The sequence below is a fragment of the Schistocerca cancellata genome, chromosome 7 (genome assembly GCF_023864275.1).
Source record: "Schistocerca cancellata isolate TAMUIC-IGC-003103 chromosome 7, iqSchCanc2.1, whole genome shotgun sequence".
Taxonomy (NCBI): Eukaryota; Metazoa; Arthropoda; class Insecta; order Orthoptera; family Acrididae; genus Schistocerca; species Schistocerca cancellata.
Genome location: NC_064632.1, coordinates 185,447,877 through 185,467,635, shown reverse-complemented (window position 1 = coordinate 185,467,635; position 19,759 = coordinate 185,447,877). Strand labels below are relative to the sequence as shown.

Sequence of the window (19,759 nt, the reverse complement as noted above, 5' to 3'; positions counted from 1 at the left end):
ATGGAAAACAGTCAAACGAATGTGACTGACATGTTAAAGGTCCTACCAGTTGAAGCCTTTCAGCTCTCCTACCAAAACTGGAAAAAACGACTCCGCCGGTGTACCGGTGCCAAAGGGAATTACTTTGAAGGGGACAATATTGCTGTTTGAAAAAATGAAAACTATGGCAGATAAAAAGTCAATCTCATTTCTTTTCTCACATATCTCGCATAACACAGAATGTACTTGCAAAATTACATCATTGTACGACACAGAGTTCACGATGAGGTCTACAAGAAAGGCAGGCCGTGGTACGTACGTCACAGCACGTGACACTGCAGGTCTTACGAATGCCAGCAGCTGTCTCCAGAGGTTGGCGAGTAGTTGTTTCAGACGAGTTTAATAATTATTGATTGCGCTTTTAAATGCATGTAAGTTCTCGATAGCACACGACAAAATGAAGACCTTTAGTCGGTATCTTTTCAATTAAATTCTGATTTCCCCTTGGTCCCTGCACGGAGACGAGCGTTCCCAAAGTGTGGCGGATAAGCCTTCTAGTGTGACGTCACAAGTTCGTTGCAGGGCCCGTATATCTCGTTGGCTCCGGTTCAGGCGATATGACGTCATAGACACTGAGATGTGTGAGAACTTCGTTTTAGCCTTAAATGGATCGCAAATTGCAGAGGCTGTATTCATCCAGTGCTTGATAATGAGAACACTTAGCGACTTACAACAAATTTTAAGCACAATTTAAAAACTTAAATTTCTCTCACTTACATGCTTAACACCAAATACTTAACACATTAACTGACCTGTGAAGCAATCACACACTGAAAGCTGGTTTTTTTTTTTTACGTAGGTGTTCGACTCTTTAAAGAATCGGGGATTTACTGGTAATAACACAACAGGCGGCATGCAAGATCCGTAATTGTCACAAAAAAGATTTTGTTTGGACTATGTATTCGTATGTCATATCTTTGTATCCATTTTGGACTCATGTATTTATCGCTACGCAAATTGATGCTGATGGAGTTAATATTTTTTAAAGATAGTGAACAATTGCCAAGAGGTACAGTGCATGTATGTGGTTCTGAGAACACATCATAATTTGATCTTAGTAGTTCGTCATTTCCTTCGCGGAATGAAACGAAGTGCAAGTGAAAGAATTTTATTTTATTGTCAGTCAGCTTCCAGAGTGTGAAGTTTTCATTGATGACTGTGAGCAGTGAGATAGTTGGTTATTCTTATGTTTGCTATTTAGTTTGGAATCAAGCGACGCAAGCAGCTGTCGAACTTTATTATCAGAGTCAGATGCCTATTCTAGGGAGCCAGTCATGATTTTTGTGTGTTAAATTAACATTTCCAGGATATTTTTAAGGTGAGCCACAAACAGCGGCAACTGACAAGAGTCAAACTATATAAAACGACCAGTTCTGAAACTTGGGTTGCTAACTTTATTGAAACTAGTTACAAAAGGGAGCCACCACTATTTCATGATAGCTTCGTAACAAATAGAATCCAGTAATAAGTCACTTGACGCTGTAACATATGTAATAAAATTGTTACAAGACAGTCACAGGGTTTCGCTAAGTCAGAACGGGTGTCATGCCTGAGAACGTATCTAGTTCATTTTTGATTCTTTACGTTTTCTTTCACATCTTTAGAGTTCGCATGTGTTGTTTCTCGATGCGTTTCCTCCTCAGTAAGCTATATGGTAAGCACATCGTCGGTCACTCAGTCCCACTGACTTTTTTGAGGCGAAATTCGTGCTGTGGTTGGGTGGTCTTTCACGCCTGCATTCCGGTTGCGTCTGAATGGGGAAGCTTGCAGCCATTTTCCTTGTGAATCGCTCAGAGCTGGTGGGGGCATGGTACACAACATGCAGCTGCAGGATACGTGTGAGTCGCAAATATCGGCCTGAAAACCACTTTACTTTGGTTCGTTTTGTTTTTCACTGAAACCGTGTTGCAGTTTCAACTTTATTCAGTCACATTTTTTGCTAAAAACCATTATAAAATCAATGAGGCATAACCTGTGTGTCTAATTAGAGAATGATCAGGGCCACACAGCGTGAACGATAAATCCGTGGGCATCGAGCCATGCTGGGCATAAAGCCTACCGTTGTTTGATGATCGTGTCTAAACCAATTCAAGTGTTTCGCCATCACTTTGGTACACAATATGACAAATTATCTACATCTACATCTACAGCTACATCTACATTTATACTCCGCAAGCCACCCAACGGTGTGTGGCGGAGGGCACTTTACGTGCCACTGTCATTACCTCCCTTTCCTGTTCCAGTCGCGTATGGTTCGCGGGAAGAACGACTGCAGGAAAGCCTTCGTGCGCGCTCGAATCTCTCTAATTTTACATTCGTGATCTCCTCGGGAGGTATAAGTAGGGGGAAGCAATATATTCGATACCTCATCCAGAAACGCACTCTCTCGAAACCTGGGCAGCAAGCTACACCGCGATGCAGAGCGCCTCTCTTGCGGAGTCTGCCACTTGAGTTTGCTAAACATCTCCGTAACGCTATCACGCTTACCAAATAACCCTGATACGAAACGCGCCGCTCTTCTTTGGATCTTCTCTATCTCCTCTGTCAATCTATGTGTGTAAATGCTCATTTATCCAGAGAGATGAAAGCTTGAGGCTTGAACACAGAGTACTCTGGCTGATCTTGTGGCAGCTGCTGTTATTAAATATTTAAAACTGTACGTGCATTTTCTGGAATATTTTGACACAGCTGTAACCTGTGTGCAGTTTCTTCTCATATCACCGGTTACATATTGTAACCTCGTGGTCACTATTTATAACTGGAATAAAACGCAATAAATATACTTTCAATGATTTTTTCCTCGTGTATTTTGTGCCTTTTGTCCTCTGACTATCCACTCTTTTATTTTTTTGTTTTATTTACCTCTTTTTCCATCGCCGAGGTGGGGCGGTGATAAGACACAGGACTAGCACTTGGCGGGACAACAGTGCAAATCCTGTCCGGCCACAGAGATTTAAGATTCCCATGATTTCCCTAAATCCCTAGAGGCAACTGTCGGGATGGTTTCTTTGAGAGACCACGGCCATTTCCTTTCCCTTCTTCCCAGAATTGTCAACGGAACATTAAACTACAATCGTCTTTCTTCCTTCCTTCCCTCCTTCCTTCCTTCCTCTTTACCTAACTTTTCATCATTTGTACGTATGTTCACAGTGCTGCAGAACCAAGTATATTATAATTCCGCAGTGTAGTGCCAAGAACCGTACCAACACTGTAGAGAAAAGCTAACACCCAAACCTTCATATGTCAGACACTCAGATCGGTACCAAACGTTGTATGTCGATCGAGTATCAACCAAAACACCGATTTAGTTCGTGGTATGTGCTGTTGTCTAGTACAACATGCGTAAACGGCAGTTTGTGGCAACACGAGAACTACGAGGCACAGCAGGAGCATAATCTGTGGGTGATTGTTTCGTAGATCACAAGTGGGTAGTTGGTAGAGCGTGCGGCCGTCGTATCATAAGTTTCTTGTTGAGACCTCACTGATTTTTGTAAATGTTTAGAAGTGAAACTGTTATATGAGAGAAAATTTTCCTTCCATATAAAAGAACTTTTCGGAGTTGGTAGCAATGTTCTTTTGGCAGTCTGCTTTCGCGTCATTAGTTGACCGTTATGTACTTATTATTGATCTTATTATTCTGTTTATTATTACTACTATTAGTTTTATTATTATTACTATTACTCCCGCACGCATGATGCAAGTGTGTCTTTATTTTTCTGTTCTGATGGTACATCCTGCGAAACTATAAATGTACTCTATAGGTTTACTTCTTTCAAAGAAAGCCGGGCGGGGTAACCTCGCGGTGAAGGCGCCTTGTCACGGTCCGCGCGGCTCCCCCCGTCGGAGGTTCGAGTCCTCCCTCGGGCATGGGTGTGTGTGTTGTTCATAGCGCAAGTCAGTTTAAGTTAGATTAAGTAGTGTGTAAGCTTAGGGACCGATGACCTAAGCAGTTTGGTCTCATAAGATCTTACCACAAATTTACAAATTTTTTTCAAAGAAGCGAAAGCAGACTGCCAAGACAACATTACTATGAACTCCAAACAGCCCTTTTTCATGTCGTGAACATGTTGTCCCGCATAACACTTTCATGCATATTACAGTAAAAATACTTTCCGTCATTGGGGGTTGAACCCGGGACCCTTGGTACGAAGATGTAATGCTTTACCAACGTCCTCACAGAAGCTAGTTGTATTACTGACTCACGGTTACTCTTTTCCTATGTTCCGTAAATCTGCTGTTACTTGCAATTAACGTTTACGCCCGTTCCGCTGGACGAAAGCTCATAGTACGAACTAAATCGGAGTTTTGGTTGATACTCTGTCGACATACGTTTGGTACTGATCCGAGTATCTGACATCTAGAGGTTTTGGGCATCAACAAGTATAGCGGTAGTGTTTAATGATGTTCTCTTGCACTTTCGGCAGGCTGCAGCGCCTCGCTGTGGATAGTCCACATGGGTCCCTGTCCGCTGGTCCTAGGGGGAGACTGCCCGGACCCAGCCGTCCGTTTCTTCCTCTTCACTGGGTGAGTCTGAACTCCGTTCTCAAGCACATTCTATCAGATAAGACTGTGTAAGGTTAGTGACCTAATATTAACACCCTTTCTGCTTCGTAAACGTTACCAGGTATCGAAACGAGGTTTTCGACAAATGATAGTACGCTAAGGCGCATGCACTTTTGGTATATGAGGGAGGGCCTTGGCTCTTGTATCATTGAGATACTGAAGCAAGTATCATTTTTTAAAATTGAATGATACACTTTCTTTAACGGCCTCTGCAAGTGCCTGAAAAGACTACAGTGATATATTGCTTGTTAATGTTGAGGCTGAAACTCTTCGTAGAAGAATCCGAGAAATAATCTAAAATTGAAAGCCAAATTACGGGAATCGGCTATTGCATTGTAAACAAGTCATTCGACTGATTACTTATCTGCTCTGCAGAACAAGCAGGAAATGTGTCGTCTATCGGTATATCAATTCTGATTCACTATTACTTGTGTGCAGATATGTACACCAATACGGAGAAGCTCGACATGTGAATTTTATATGGCGAAGGTGGAACAGGACGTATTGCCAAGGAATATGGGATCCGTCAGAGGGCTACCATTCGCTTCGACATAAATTCCAACCTTACCATCTGTCACTACATCATGCATTCATAGGACGTCATTTCGAAAGTCATATATGTTCTTAAGCTTGGTGGTGTGCTCTGTATAGCTTGGGACACGATACTGCGTTTTTCTAATAAGTGCTCTTTATCGACACCGTTTACGAACCATGGTCATATAAATTTGGGCAGCTGAAAATGCACGTTGGTTTCGTCAGCTACAACGACTACCATAGCGCGACATCATAAAAATTTTCATTCCAGGGATCTTATATGGAAGTAGGCCTACGTATGCACACTTTGTTACGAGCTTTCTACTGTTCTTTTAGAAGAGATAAGCCACAGTGTATGTGTTTCAGCAGATTCTTCCTGTGTTCATATACTGAATGAAAATGTCAAATCAAACACCTTTCAAGTTCCCAACTTGTTCGACTTGTTATTCTGTTATGTTCCCACTATACGTTACGCCATCTTCAGGCCCCCTGATCGACGAGCAGGCAGATTCCAATCTCGGTTCCTGTAAAAATAGGATCCAGCATTCAAAGACTGGTATCTGTCGATTTCTGAGACAGCAATCACTTCAGACATCACCTGTCAAGTGATCGCAGCAACGGGGTGGATTAAAATGCAAAAATGCCTGACGAAACTGCAGTTCTTTCCACAAAAACCTGGAAATGTACATATCCTTATCGAATATTGGAAATAGTTATCCTAAGCAAGGGCTAATGTGCCAGAAGCTAGCATATGCCGTAGTTCCATATATAAATCCATATCTGATCCTGTATATGCTCGCGCGCCGGAGATCATCGCCATTAGTGACTCGTGTGTGTCGTCGTGTTTAGTGTTCAGTGTTCACCGTCACACTCCATCGTTCACCAGTGCCATCGACATCTTCAGTGTTTGTGCGTCGTGTCAACAGTTTGTAGTGTGGATTGTCATCGAGTGTGAACGGCTTCATGTTTTTTATGTTCATGTGTCTACTGTTTTTTCCCCGCCGTTTTGTTCCAACTCGTGTCTTCTCTGTTTTACCATTGTAATATCTTTGGCTGAAGAGCGGCGTATTGTGCTGCTGCCAGCCTACCTATTTTTATACGGGTATTAAACTCACAATAAAGAAAAAAAGAAACCTGTATATGTGTTGTAAAGGAAATGAGGTTTTGCTTTAGCAGCATAGGCCTGTCTTGCTGCAGGTAACGGCGGAGCCTCGCATGAGTACTCTGCTAGGCGGTGTTTACACGAAAGTAGCCGACTCTGGCCACATTATTTTCAAGTTTTAGTACATTTCTCGAAATTTTTTGCCAAGAGTTTCAACCTCACAATTAACAAGCATTAAATCGCTATACTAGTCCTTTCAAAGCACTTTCGGATGCTGTTAGAAAAGGTGATATACTTGCTTCAATATCTCGATCGATAGAAGAGTTAAGACACTTTATCACATACCAAAGTACATGGCCCTTAGCGTACGCTCATTTATCGAAAACCTCATATCGGTAACTGAAACATTCACGAAATAATAGGGATGTTACATCTTACGTGACTCACCTTGTATACGTTCTAACACGCTTCGTACTTCTCGCTTCTACATTGTCTGTTTTTAATTTCAAGAAAAAGATAAACAGAATAATATGTGTCACTATAACTAACGGTATGGCGGTAGCTGAGCACGAATATTGCGTGCTACCAACTCACTGCAAGTCTATGTTGTAAGATAGATGTTTCTCATTCCTTGGGTACCCAGAAATACGTGCTGATAAACTGCAAGTCTACACAGAGGCATTTGTAAGGCGAGCTTCTGATTCCAGTTCAGGTGGTGATGGTGACCGAGTGCAGGTGGATGGGTCGGACAATTGGGCGGGCCTCGACGGTCCTTGGTTCGACCCTTCACTGCCAACCAAGGTGATTGTGCACGGCTACAACTCGGGCATGGACATCCAGCCGCTCGCTGCCATTAGGAACGGTGAGTACATGGCGTGCCGCCTTTGATGCCTCTTCCACATACCAACTGACTTCTGAGACATGCTCTGCCCTGCTATCTACTTATTGTATAAGATACAGGAATGCAGACTTCTTACACTCTCTCTCTCTCTTTCTCTCTCTCTTTCACACAGACACACACACACACACACACACACACACACACACTCTCTCTCTCTCTCTCTCTCTCTCTCTCTCTCTCTCTCTCTCTCTCTCTCTTTCACACACACACACACACACACATACACACACACACACATGCATACCTTCATAATACCCTCTGGCTAGTTCAGGATTTTGAATAAATCGCCGCGCGTGATTAGCCGAGCGGTCTAGGCCGCTGCAGTCATGGACTGCACGGCTGGTCTCGGCGGAGGTTCGAGTCCTCCCTCGGGCATGGGTGTGTGTTTGTCCTTAAGATAATTTAGGTTAAGTAGTGTGTACGCTTAGGGACTGATGACCTTAGCAGTTAAGTCCCATAAGATTTCACATACATTTGAACATTTTTGAATAAATCCCAAAAGTATCCAAAATCATTAAGTCATGTAGCATCATAAGCTCATTGGAAATATTATTAATCACCCTCTTAAAAGAGTCTGTCTCCGTAGCAGAGAGGTCGGTGAAGCTCACTGCCATGTGGAGGATCCGGAGTCGATTCCCGCTACTGTCAGGAATTTTTCCTTGTTGGGTGGACTGGTACGGGGAGCACTCAGCCTCTTGAGGCCAACTGGGTAGCTACTTGACCGATTAGTAGTGGTTCCAAGGTCAAGAAACCTAACAACGACCGGGACAGGAGTGTACTGACCACAAGCCCCACCATACGCACCCCATGGCGCCATTGGTAGCGGATAAAACAGCGGCAGATCCAGCTGGATTGGTCTGTCCAGGGCCAGAATGTGGAACTTTAACTTTTACCTCATCCTTCAAAATAGCTCACTCGTCGCTTTGGAGCATTGTAGATAGTGTAGATTTTGGGGTGGACATGCAACTCTCCACCGCTGATGTAAGGCGTTGCAGTGAAGTGCTATATAAATGTCCGTCAGCTGCCTGGAATCAGTGCAGTAAGATGAGTCGATGAGCAGTCATAAATGAATGGCGGAAAGGAGCTATTGGGCCTAGAACCGCTCGGCCACAGTGAATGAAGTAGTACAATTTGTTGACGTGTCAATGGCGACTGTGCAACGTGTCTAAATGGAATGGTGTACCACTCGCAGCCACGTAACATGGTGTAAGACCAGTTGTCATGTAAAGGTCCTAACCGACAGGGACTGGAGTCGAGACACACGCATTGTCAGTGACAGTCTGTTCCAAACCATTCGTGTCTCGACCAGCCTCCAAGTGGACATTGCGAATTGGATGGCAATGTATATTTGAGGTCAGATACCCCGCAAAAGACCATTGCTCACAACGGCACATTCAGTTGATAGGCCGGTGTGAGGTGGAGCGTACACCATTAAGTTAAGTAGTGGTTTTGACTTTGTACATATGTACTCTTTGTGTTTTCCTTTTCTTTTTCGTTTATAAATGTATAGCTATGGTGTTCTTTTAATCATTGACAAAGGTCTTCGTAGGCACTTGTGGGTTTTATTGTTGTTCTGAAGAAGGTGTAGTTATCTACGCCGAAACCTGGGTTAACACTTAACACTAGGTGCTTTTTTCGCAATCGAGGCGGGTTTTTAGTTTTTTAATATATTAACCAACGATTGCTGAAGCGCTGCAATGTTGAGGGTTGTTACATTCAGTTGCACGTCTTCAGTGAGCCAAAGAACACAAATCGGACAGTAGCTGACTGGAGGCGTCTGTTGTGGCTCCAAGAGTCGAGATATTACCTATTTTCAAATGATACAACGTGCAGAGTGCACCGACAGGCTAATAAAGCGTTAAACTTGCAATATGTGTAGAATGTAGTTCGCGCTTGAGATAATTCTGTGACGTTTTGGGTGTGTTTTTCGTACCAACACTGAGGCTCAGTCATTGAGGTTACTGTGATCATGAACCAGTATGTTTATTTCAACTTTCTCAGTGATCACATATTGCCCTTTCTTCTACATCTTCGTAATGAATATCCTGTGGAAATTCCCATTTTCCAAGATGACAACACCTGTGTTCACTGGACAGCATGCGTTACGATGCGAGTCAGCAACCGTTATGTTCTGAGGAGCCAAATGTTATGTATTCACTGTTAATAATAAATGAGTGGAAGGTGAACAAACGGATCTGTCGCTGTAGGAATCTGGGCAGGCATCAAAAGATCAGCGGACACAAGTGCATTTTAAATAAATATACGGGTTGTTTATAAATGAATATTGGGGTTTTAACGCTTTATAATATTTATTACATTAAACTTACAGTTATAAATGATATGTCAAATGAAAGAGCAACTCAAACAGTTGTTTGTGGCACCAGTGCACATGCGCAGCGCGCAATGTTTCCGCCGCAATCCGCTAGACAGCGGTAGTAGCGAAGATGGCGACTAGTGAACAGAAAGCGTTTTGTGTTTTGCAGTTTGCAAAGACCGAATCTGTAGTTACTGTGCAACGTGCATTCCGGCTGAAGTTCGGTTGTGATCCACCAAGTGATTATAACATTCGTAGATGGTATCATCAATTTGAAGATACCGGCTGCCTTTGTAAAGGAAAGAGCACAGGACGACCAAGAGTTAGTGAGGAGACTGTTGAGCGAGTGAGAGAGTCGTTCACTCGTAGCCCAAAGAAATCAGTCCAGAAGGCTAGTCGTGAATTACAAGTTCCCATGTCGACAGTCTGGAAAGTTTTAAGAAAACGTGTACAACTAAATCCTTACTATTTACAGTTATTACAGGCACTGAAGCTCTCAGACCATGGATTACGTGCCAACTTCGCAAACGAAATATTGTTTCATGACGATGAAGATTTTCTGGATCATGTTGTCTTCAGAATGATGAATCGACCTTTCACCTTAGTGGACATGTTAACACTCACAATGTGCGCATCTGGGGCTCAGAAAATCCTCACGAGGTGGTACAAATGCTACGAGATTGCCCTAAAGTGACTGCTTTTTGTGCCGTATCCTGGCGGAAGGTTTATGGGCCTTTCTTTTTTGGTGAACCTACTGTAAATGGCACTTCTTACATTGATACACTAGAGCGATGATTCTTCCCTCAGCTGGAGGAAGATGAGCTAGAGAACTTCATTTTTCAGGAAGATGGTGCGCCACCTCACTGGCATAGCGAAGTATGCGATTGGTTGAACTTCACTGTACCCAAGCGCTGGATAGGCCGCAAGGAGCCAAATGACAGGGCTTGCTTTGCATGGTCTCCACGTTCACCCGACCTAACGCCATGCGATTTTTTCCTTTGGGGCTTCATCAAGGATCGTGTGTATGTGCCTCTGCTACCAACAGATCTCCATGAATTAAGAAACCGGATTGAAGCAGCTGTTGCTACAATGAAGACACATTTATCAACGTTTGGGAAGAACTCGACTATAGACTTGATGTGTGCCGTGTAACAAATGGGGCTCACATTGAACATTTATAAGGTTCTTGGTAAAACTGTCTGAGTTACTCTTTCATTTGACATGTCATTTATAACTGTTAATATAATAAGTATTATAAAACGTTAAAACTCCGATATTCATTTATAAACACCCTGTATTTTACTCAATTTGTTGCAGAAGAACTTCCGCACTGTTGACAACTTGGCGGCAGCTGTGGCTAGCTGTAAACAGAGGCTCGACACATTCTATACACACTGAATGTTTGCGAGCAGAGCTTGGTGTAAAGTTTGGCACCAACAAACACCACGGAACTAATCTCGATCTAGAAGACTCGCGCCCTCGTGCCCACCGCTCATAACACCGTTCTTGCTGTCTTCATTGGTCGGCAGCCAGGAGGTTATGCATTGGTCAGGTCATCCTATTGGTGGTGATGTTCCAAGTGCCATTCGTGGCACCTGCAGAATCTTCATCGAGCTGCCGCTCAGGCAGTATCAATAAGCTACGATACTACAGCACATACATGTTCCCCTTGTGAGGAACACTGTCGCCACATCGAACCTCGACTGCCTATTAAATCTCTCTATATTAACCTCATAGAAAATTTGGCAGCTTTACAGGGTCTAATAATGTATTCAACGGTTATGGAATAGATAAAGGAACTTCTGAAGTCTCCTCTTAGCCTAACTGGACCTTTTAACAATGCCAGAGGTGTTGTCACACAGTGCTATATCCTACCTAGGACGATTAATTTTTTGTATAGTGCGATTATTCAATAATGACACCGCTCTTTAAGTCACTCAGCTCCCAGTTAGTATTCGCAATCAAACAGCTCTTGTGCGTAAATGTTTCACAGCACAAAATCGTCTTAACTACTACATAGTTTTTACAAATACTTTAATCTTCTTTTTCTTTTTGTTCATCTTCTTTCGTTTCACCTGACGTGCGAGTACATTAGATCAATCGCCTTTCTTTTAGCCAGTTATTGTTTCATTCTTTCTAATCTTACTTTCCTTTCTTCTTCACAGTCTGGGATCGTTAGTTTCGATTTTAATTTCGAACCTCTTTTTTCTTGTCTGTTTCCTTACAGCTGTATTTGTAAGTATATTTTCTCTTATTTGGAGCTCTGTAAACTCCTTCTCCATTTCTTTACAACAATGAGTCTGGATTTTTCTTTGTAGAAGCAGCCAAAATATTTTTTGTTTAGTTTACCTGGGTCCATTGTGAGGAGGTGTCCATAAAAATTAATTCTTCTTTTCTTCATTATGTCTGAGAATTTTTCAGTTTTTGTAGGGGTTTTTATTTTTGTAGGGGGTTTTATTCGTGATGTGGACCAGTATGTTGACATGCAATTGGGGCCTACAATTTTTCTATACATCTTCTTTTCTTTGATTTCTAGTCTCTGAACTGGATCATGGTTGGTGATAGACAGTAGCTACACGTGGTGCTTCCATTTTGATACTCGTTTTAGTGTATTCCATGAGAGGGACTTTTTGTTATATGTTTTTGGTTAGTTGGAAGGCCGGTTCGACATTATTTCTTATAGATTTCACTGCCTTTTTCTCGAGGCCATTCAAGCTGATCGATTCTTCAAGAAATTGGAATTCTTTGGTAATTTGTATTTTTTTTCTCCCACTTTAAAATGTTTCAGTAGGTTTCTTACAGTTGTCTTTGTTTTATCTTTTTGAAGAAGGTTTTGAGATTTATTTTTTTCTACTTGTTTTTGTAGTTCGCGAGTATGTTTTTCTTCCCAGTCTCAGTTAGTAGGGCCATATCGTCTCCAAAAGCTAGGGAACTGACTTTGATGTCTTTGTTTTTCTTCCCAGCCAGATTCCACTTTGAGTCTTCCTGCTCGACTCTCTGACTATTTTTTGTAGGGCGCAATTAAATAGCAATGCTGAAACTACGTCTGTACAAGAAGCTGTCCACTAATTTTATCTCAAAAGGTTCGCAGAGCTCTCCCACGAATTTACTTTGGAATATGTGTTGCTAAGGGCTTTCTGATTAGGTTTGTGGTTTTGCTTTCTAGGTACACATTCAAAATCTGTACAGTTTTCCACTGATCGCCCACTGGTATTGTTAGCTGCTGGTCCATTGTCTTGCCCTCAGGCTGCAGATTTATCATTCCCATTTTAATTACAGTTCCTCATATTAGGAGGATGTGCGAAGTTAGGAGAGTATTATGACTCCTAATTTTGGATTAAAATGAAGTTATTGTAGTCATCTGAGTGAGTTGACTGGTGGGGGCCAGGTGACAACCAACTGCAGCTCTTTCCTGGGCTCCATGTGCTCACTGTTCCGTGTTGCCTGATTGGTAGCTGTTGCAGGAGCATTGCTAGATGGAGCAGGCTGTACTGTGTGGATGCATTGTCACTCTCTACCGCTGACATCTGCCAACTACAGTTTTTCAGATGATATCACAACCTTAGCGTGTATGTGCCCTATGTTATACATTATAAGTCGCAAATACATTACTGGCCATTAAAATTGCTACACCACGAAGATGAAGCGGTACAGGCGCGAAATTTAACCGACAGGAAGAACATGCTGTGATATGCAAATGATTAGCTTTTCAGAGCATTCACACAAGGCTGGCGCCGGTGGCGACACCTACAACGTGCTGACATGAGGAAAGTTTCAAACCGATTTCTCATACACAAACAGCAGTTGACCGGCTTTCCCTGGTGAAACGTTGTTGTGATGCCTCGTGTAAGAAGGAGAAATGCGTACCGTCACGTTTCCGACTTTGATAAAGGTCGGATTGTAGCCTATCGCGATTGCGGTTTATCGTATCGCGACATTGCTGCTCGCGTTGGTCGAGATCCAATGACTGTTAGCAGAATATGGAATCTGTGGGTTCAGGAGGGTAATACGGAACGCCGTGCTGGATCCCAACGGCCTCGTATCACTAGCAGTCGAGATGACAGGCATCTTATCCGCATGGCTGTAACGGATCGTGCAGCCACGTCTCGATCCCTGAGTCAACAGATGGAGACCTTTGCAAGACAACAACCATCTACACGAACAGTTCGACGACGTTTGCAGCAGCATGGACTATCAGCTCGGAGACCCACAGACAGGAGCGCCTGCGATGGTGTACTCAACGACGAACCTGGGTGCACGAATGGGGAAACGTCATTTTTCGGATGAATCCAGGTTCTGTTTACAGCACCATGATGGTCGCATCCGTATTTGGCGACATCGCAGTGAACGCACTTTGGAAGTGTGTATGCTTCATCGCCATACCGGCGTATCACCTGGCGTGATGCTGTGGGGTGCCATTGGTTATACGTCTCGGTCACCTCTTGTTCGCATTGATGGCACTTTGAACAGTGGACGTTACATTTCAGATGTCTTATGACCCGTGGCTCTACCGTTCATTCGATCCCTACGAAACCCTACATTTCAGCAGCATAATGCACGACCGCATGTTGAAGGTTCTGTATGGACCTTTCTGGATACAGAAAATGTTCAACTGCTGCCCTGGCCAGCACATTCTCCAGATCGCTCACCACTTGAAAAGTCTGGTCAATGGTGGCCGAGCAACTGGCTCTTCACAATACACCAGGCACTACTCTTGATGAACTGTGGTATCGTGTTGAAGCTGCATGGGCAGCTGTACCTGTACACGCCATCCAAGCTCTGTTTGACTCAATGCCCAGGCGTATCAAGGCCGTTATTACGGCCAGAGGTGGTTGTTCTGGGTACTGATTTCTCAGGATCTATGCACCCAAATTGCGTGAAAATGTAATCACATGTCAGTTCTAGTATAATATATTTGTCAAATGAAGACCCGTGTATCATCTGCATTTCTTCTTGGTGTAGCAATTTTAGTGGCCAGTAGTTACCTAACAATCAATCAGTCACTCCTTTGAGAACTGTGCACTACTCTTCTGACGTGGGAGGTACCACCAGGAAACATATCAGCAGCCCTGACTCCTGGGGTCTGATATAAATAGGACTTCCCTGCCCGAGACTGGTAGTTCAGCTCACTCCACAGATGCCGACATGACAGCGCTAACAGGTAGATTATCAATGACGACTTCGCTGCTCCCTAGGACTTCAAGGGATGGGTTAACAGGTTTATAGTGTATTGCACCGGTGGTCTCTCACTGTGGACTGCGTGTGAATCACTGAATGCGACAGGAAGTCCAATCAGTATTTGTTAGGTGACTATAGAGAGATGGAATTGTGAAAGTGTGAATTCGCCCAATGAAGTTTTAACTGTGTACCTGGGACCTGCTATCGTTGGCAGCCTACCTGCGCCGCGGCGGCCACAACGTGCTCTCGGTGGACTGGACGGCGCTGTCCCCGGGCCCCTGCTACCCCATGGCGGCGCACAACGCACGCTTCGCCGGCCGCTGCCTCGCCGGGCTGGTTCGCGCCCTGACCACGCGCGGCGCCACCGACGTGCACCTGGTGGGTTTCAGCGTGGGCGCCCACGTGGCCGCATACGCCGCAAACAGCCTGCGACCCTACAAACTGCCGCGCATCACCGGTCAGTCTCACTGTTAGCTCTCCTAACTGTCCTTTCAATTATTTGACACGTTTATCTGGAGAATAAATTATTTCTAAGATATATATATGCCGACTACCTTCCCTAGAATGAAGAGCACTTATGAAGGCGAGTGGTGGGACGATGCACAAACAGCAAGGGTCAATATACCAGAAGATACCCCAGCCAATAAAATAAAATAGAATAGAACATAATCGCTGTTAGCCTTTCGGCACGTTTCCTGTACAATTGACATCATCAGTGTGTTCAGTATACAGAGCAATACAGTAATAATTGTTTAAGATAAATATGCATTTACATAAGAAGTAGATAGATATCATCATCATTTATTGCCTTATCGGGCCTTTAAGGCCTACAGCAAGAAGAACAAAAGGAAAAAGTAAAGACAAAAAGACTTACAAAAGTACTCTATACAGTAGTAAAAGTTACATATGTACATTACAGCTTAAAGAAGAAACGAAAAAATAAACAGGGCATTCAATCAAAGGTTTAAAAGGCAAGAGGGTTACATTACAGAAACAAAAAAACAGAAAAAAAACACACACGCAGTGTCTGTCAATTACACGAGAGGAGGGAGCTGTTGCAGATGGCAGTCCATCTCATCCGGTCGTTGGCGTCCTCCTCCACGGCTGCTGGTTCCACTTCTTTCAGGATCGTTGTTATCCTATCCTTCCATCGAGTTCTTGGGCGTCCTCTAGGGCGTTTTCCTGTGGGTTGAGAGTGGAGGACTCTGTTTGGAAGGGATCCGTCTGCCCGTAGGATGTGGCCAAACCATTGGAGTCTCTTCTGTGCCAATATTCGTCCAATGTGTGGCTTTCCATACCGCTGGTATAAATCTTCTTTTTTTCTTCGTTCCCATTTACCTTCCATGGCATTGTAGATGGGTCCATATATCTTCCGAAGTACCTTCCTTTCAAATGCACATATTGCTTCTTCTGCTGTTGCTGATGTTGCCCAAGTTTCACAGCCGTATAAAAGTACTGGTCTCACCAGTGTCGTGTATAGGTGGATCTTGTTCTTCTGCGATATCAGCCGAGATCTGAAAAGATTGTTCAGGCTAAAGAACATGCGATTAGCATTTGTTATACGTTGCTGTACTTCTTTCGTTACTTCACTTCTATTTGTTAGTATGGAGCCCAGGTACTTGAACTCTTCAACTCGTTCGAAGGTATGCCTGTCGACATCAATGGAAGGAGGGAGATCTCGGCGGCGTGATACAACAAGATATTTAGTTTTTTCCTCGTTCACCACCAGCCCAATTTTCTCTGCATTGTGGAGGAATCGGGAAGTATCCCTGCGTACTTGCTCTAGAGTGTCGCCAAGGATCACAACATCATCAGCAAATGCCAAGATTGTGTCTGCTCCCACCATCTCCATCTCTCTGGTTCGACAAGTGTCACGGCTTACTTTTTCCAGGGCCAAATTGAATAATATTGGCGCCAATGGATCTCCTTGTCTCAATCCATTTTGTATACTGAATGATGGTGATAGTTGATTACCAAACCGCACTTGGGCCGTAGACTGAGAGTAGCAAGCAGCAATTAAGCGGATGTATTTTGATGGGATGCCAAGTTCCTCTAACGTTTCCCATAACGTGGCGCGGTCAATGCTGTCATAAGCTTGTCGAAAATCGATGAAGATGAGGTGTAGATCCTTATTGAATTCGTAGAATTTTTCTATCAACTGCCTCAGAGTAAATATGTGATCAATTGTCGATCGTCCAGCAACGAACCCACATTGATAGGTCCCTACAATTCCTTCAGCCAGTGGTTTCATGCGGTTTAGTAGCAGTGTTGTAAAAAGAAGTAGATAGATATGCTAAAATAATAATAATAATTCAATAATCATCACACATTGATGTTGTACATTGTTAATATATTACTATTATTAGAATACAATAACCACATATACAATACTATCATACATAATTACGTTTCAAGCATTCGTGTCCAAAAAGTGTAAAAGACCTGTACTGTCTTAATACGGTCACACTCTAGTTATCAACTGGTTATTGCATATCTACTGCGTGTTGATGTTAAGAAACTCATCATTGAATAGTATGGTGTATACTGGAATCACACTTCTTTGGTATGGTTAAAGTTCTTGCGGGGTATATTACTTACTATCTCTGGGAGTTTCGTGTGGAATTTCAGACTTAAGTACTTAACCCAGTTGCTTACACAGCTGGCTCACAGCCAGCCGCAGGTTTCAAGTCCATTATTACACTTCCTCCTATGAGATGAGTCGAGCAGCTATGTCTTCTTCTTTGTGGTTCATCTTCTCTGTTAATAAATGGTATGACATATTTTATATAGCAGTGGAAAGCTGGGAAATCGATCTGTTTAGTGGAATATAACACATTCGATTTCTTTCGATATTTTGCGAGTTATAAGCAATCGTTTCCACGTTCTTAATGTGTATCCCCCCAGTCTGATCAATAAAACACTCTCATATAAATAGTATATGCTGAAAAGCAAGGGAGAAGAAAAATGATACATGGTATAAGTGTGAGAATTGTCTAGTGGCACATTACTGTACTTTTTCGAATATAGTCCACCAACAAAACTTCTGAAACAGTATTATCTAATCTCCTCATCACTTCAATAAATAGTGAGGATAGATGTATAAACAATTCGTATCAAAAATATTGTATGATTTTGAGAAAAGTGTGTAAGAAATAGTAATTTTCTAAAATGTTAATAGTAAATATATTATCAGATATGGCCTAAAAATAATAGTAAGTTAATGAACGGGATAACACAGTACCTCTTGTGTGTTAGTGGTAATGTAAACTTAGGTATGGTGATACTACTTAGAAACTGTATTGTTAATTATGGGTAGGATAATGTAAACATGACAAGTATTACGTTAATAAGCAACAGTGATAGTCTTCTGAGGATATAAATGTCTGCCAGAAGCAGAAACAAGTCACCTGACTTGGCGTTCACCAGCTAACTGGTAGGTAACAGCTCGAGGCATGGGTCAGAGAGAGGGAGAACACTGGCAGCATTACAAAGTATTCTCCAGCTCTCTCTGTGCAGAGTGCATCGTGCTGCCTCCTTCTTAATTGCACATCACTGTAGCAGTGGCAGCAAAATGTGAAGAAAAGCAGTACTCAGGCAGCGATTGAGTAGCGCTGCTGTAGGATGAGAGCAGGCAGGAAGCATAGTGTGAGGTACCACACCAGTTTCGGCACATCAGGCAAAGAAGGCGTAGTGACTAAATTATTATCAATCAATCACTGGTGTTTGTTGTTGTTACTGACTGCATTAGAAATTGATGGAGATTAATCCACATAGCTAAATTACTAATACAGGCAGGTACAACATTAGCTTTAAGTCATTTTTTCCAGATTGCCAAGGTGTTAACGTTTCTATACCTCTACGACAATAGGATATACTGTATTAACACGCTTTAAGATTTAAAAAAATGCAGCTCCACTCTCCCACAGTACGTCTCATATCAGTCAACATTTGTTTTCTACATCCTCCTACCCAGCCGACGTCACATCTAATGATGGCAGCAGCGACACACAGGCATGTCGTCAACAAATGCATTACATGTGTTAAATCATAAATTGTATAGTAGAACTTCATACAAACAAATAATAAACATTAAATCCTGCATTGCTGTTGTGGTTTTCAGTCTGAAGACTGATTTGATGCAGCTCTTCATGTTACTATATCCTGTGCAAACCTCTTCGTATCCAAATAACTGCTGCAACCTATGTCCTTCTATATATAGGAAGACAGTAACCGTTCTTGAAAGAACAGATACTGTAGATGACCGTGCAGCTTTTCCCTGGAATAAATGATGACTAACTGAAACCCTCAGCTGCCGACAGGTGTTGTTGATATATATATATATATATATATATATATATATATAGTTAAAGGCTACCCAGCCATTGACCTTCGTCTGTGCGAATGCGCACAGGTTGCCCAAACTCTTACGGGAATCGCCAAAGCGTGCACGAGTAATGAGTGAATGGGCAAATGTCTATAAGGTACATTATATAGGTAGAATTGTGAACAGTTGGGAATGTGAGTCTCACGGGGAGCGTGCAAGGGATAAGTCCCTGCAATCGCGCTATTCATCTGCGTCGTCGGTGGCTCAGATGGATAGAGCGTCTGCCATGTAAGCAGGAGATCCTGGGTTCGAATCCCGGTCGTGGCACACATGTTCAGCTGTCCACATCGAGGTATATCAACAACACCTGTCGGCAGCTGAGGGTTTCAGTTAGTCATCATTTATTCTATGTACTTCTGTACTTGCTTTCTGTATTCATCTCTTGATCTCTCCCTACAACTTGTAAAAGGCTACAGTTCAGACAAATACCCTCAGAAAGCCTTCCTAACCCTTAAATTTACACTGAAGGGCCAAATAAACTGCTATACGTGTCTAATATCGTGTGGGGCTCCCGCAGGCACAAAGAAGTGTCGCAACACGATGTGGCATGGAGTCGAATAATGTCTGAAGTAGTACTGGAGGGAATTGACACCATGAATCCTGCAGAGCTGTCCATAACTCCGTAAGAGAACGAGGGGGTGGAAATCTATTCTGAACAGCACAGTGCAAGACATCACACATATGCTCAATAATGTTTGTGCCTGGGGAGTCTGGTGGGCAGCGGAAGTGTTTAAACTCAGAAGA

General features: G+C 42.9%; 1 protein-coding gene across 2 annotated transcripts in view; it reads left to right on the top strand.

Annotated features, from left to right (window-relative positions):
- Positions 1-19,759, top strand: part of LOC126091963 (phospholipase A1 member A-like) — a 154,313-nt gene that overhangs the window by 99,071 nt on the left and 35,483 nt on the right. For both annotated transcript variants that reach the window (XM_049907313.1, XM_049907312.1), the window contains exons 3-5: positions 4,464-4,563; positions 6,946-7,100; positions 14,846-15,088. In XM_049907313.1, the coding sequence (XP_049763270.1) occupies positions 4,464-4,563; positions 6,946-7,100; positions 14,846-15,088 (498 nt within the window). The remainder of the gene's footprint in view (positions 1-4,463; positions 4,564-6,945; positions 7,101-14,845; positions 15,089-19,759) is intronic.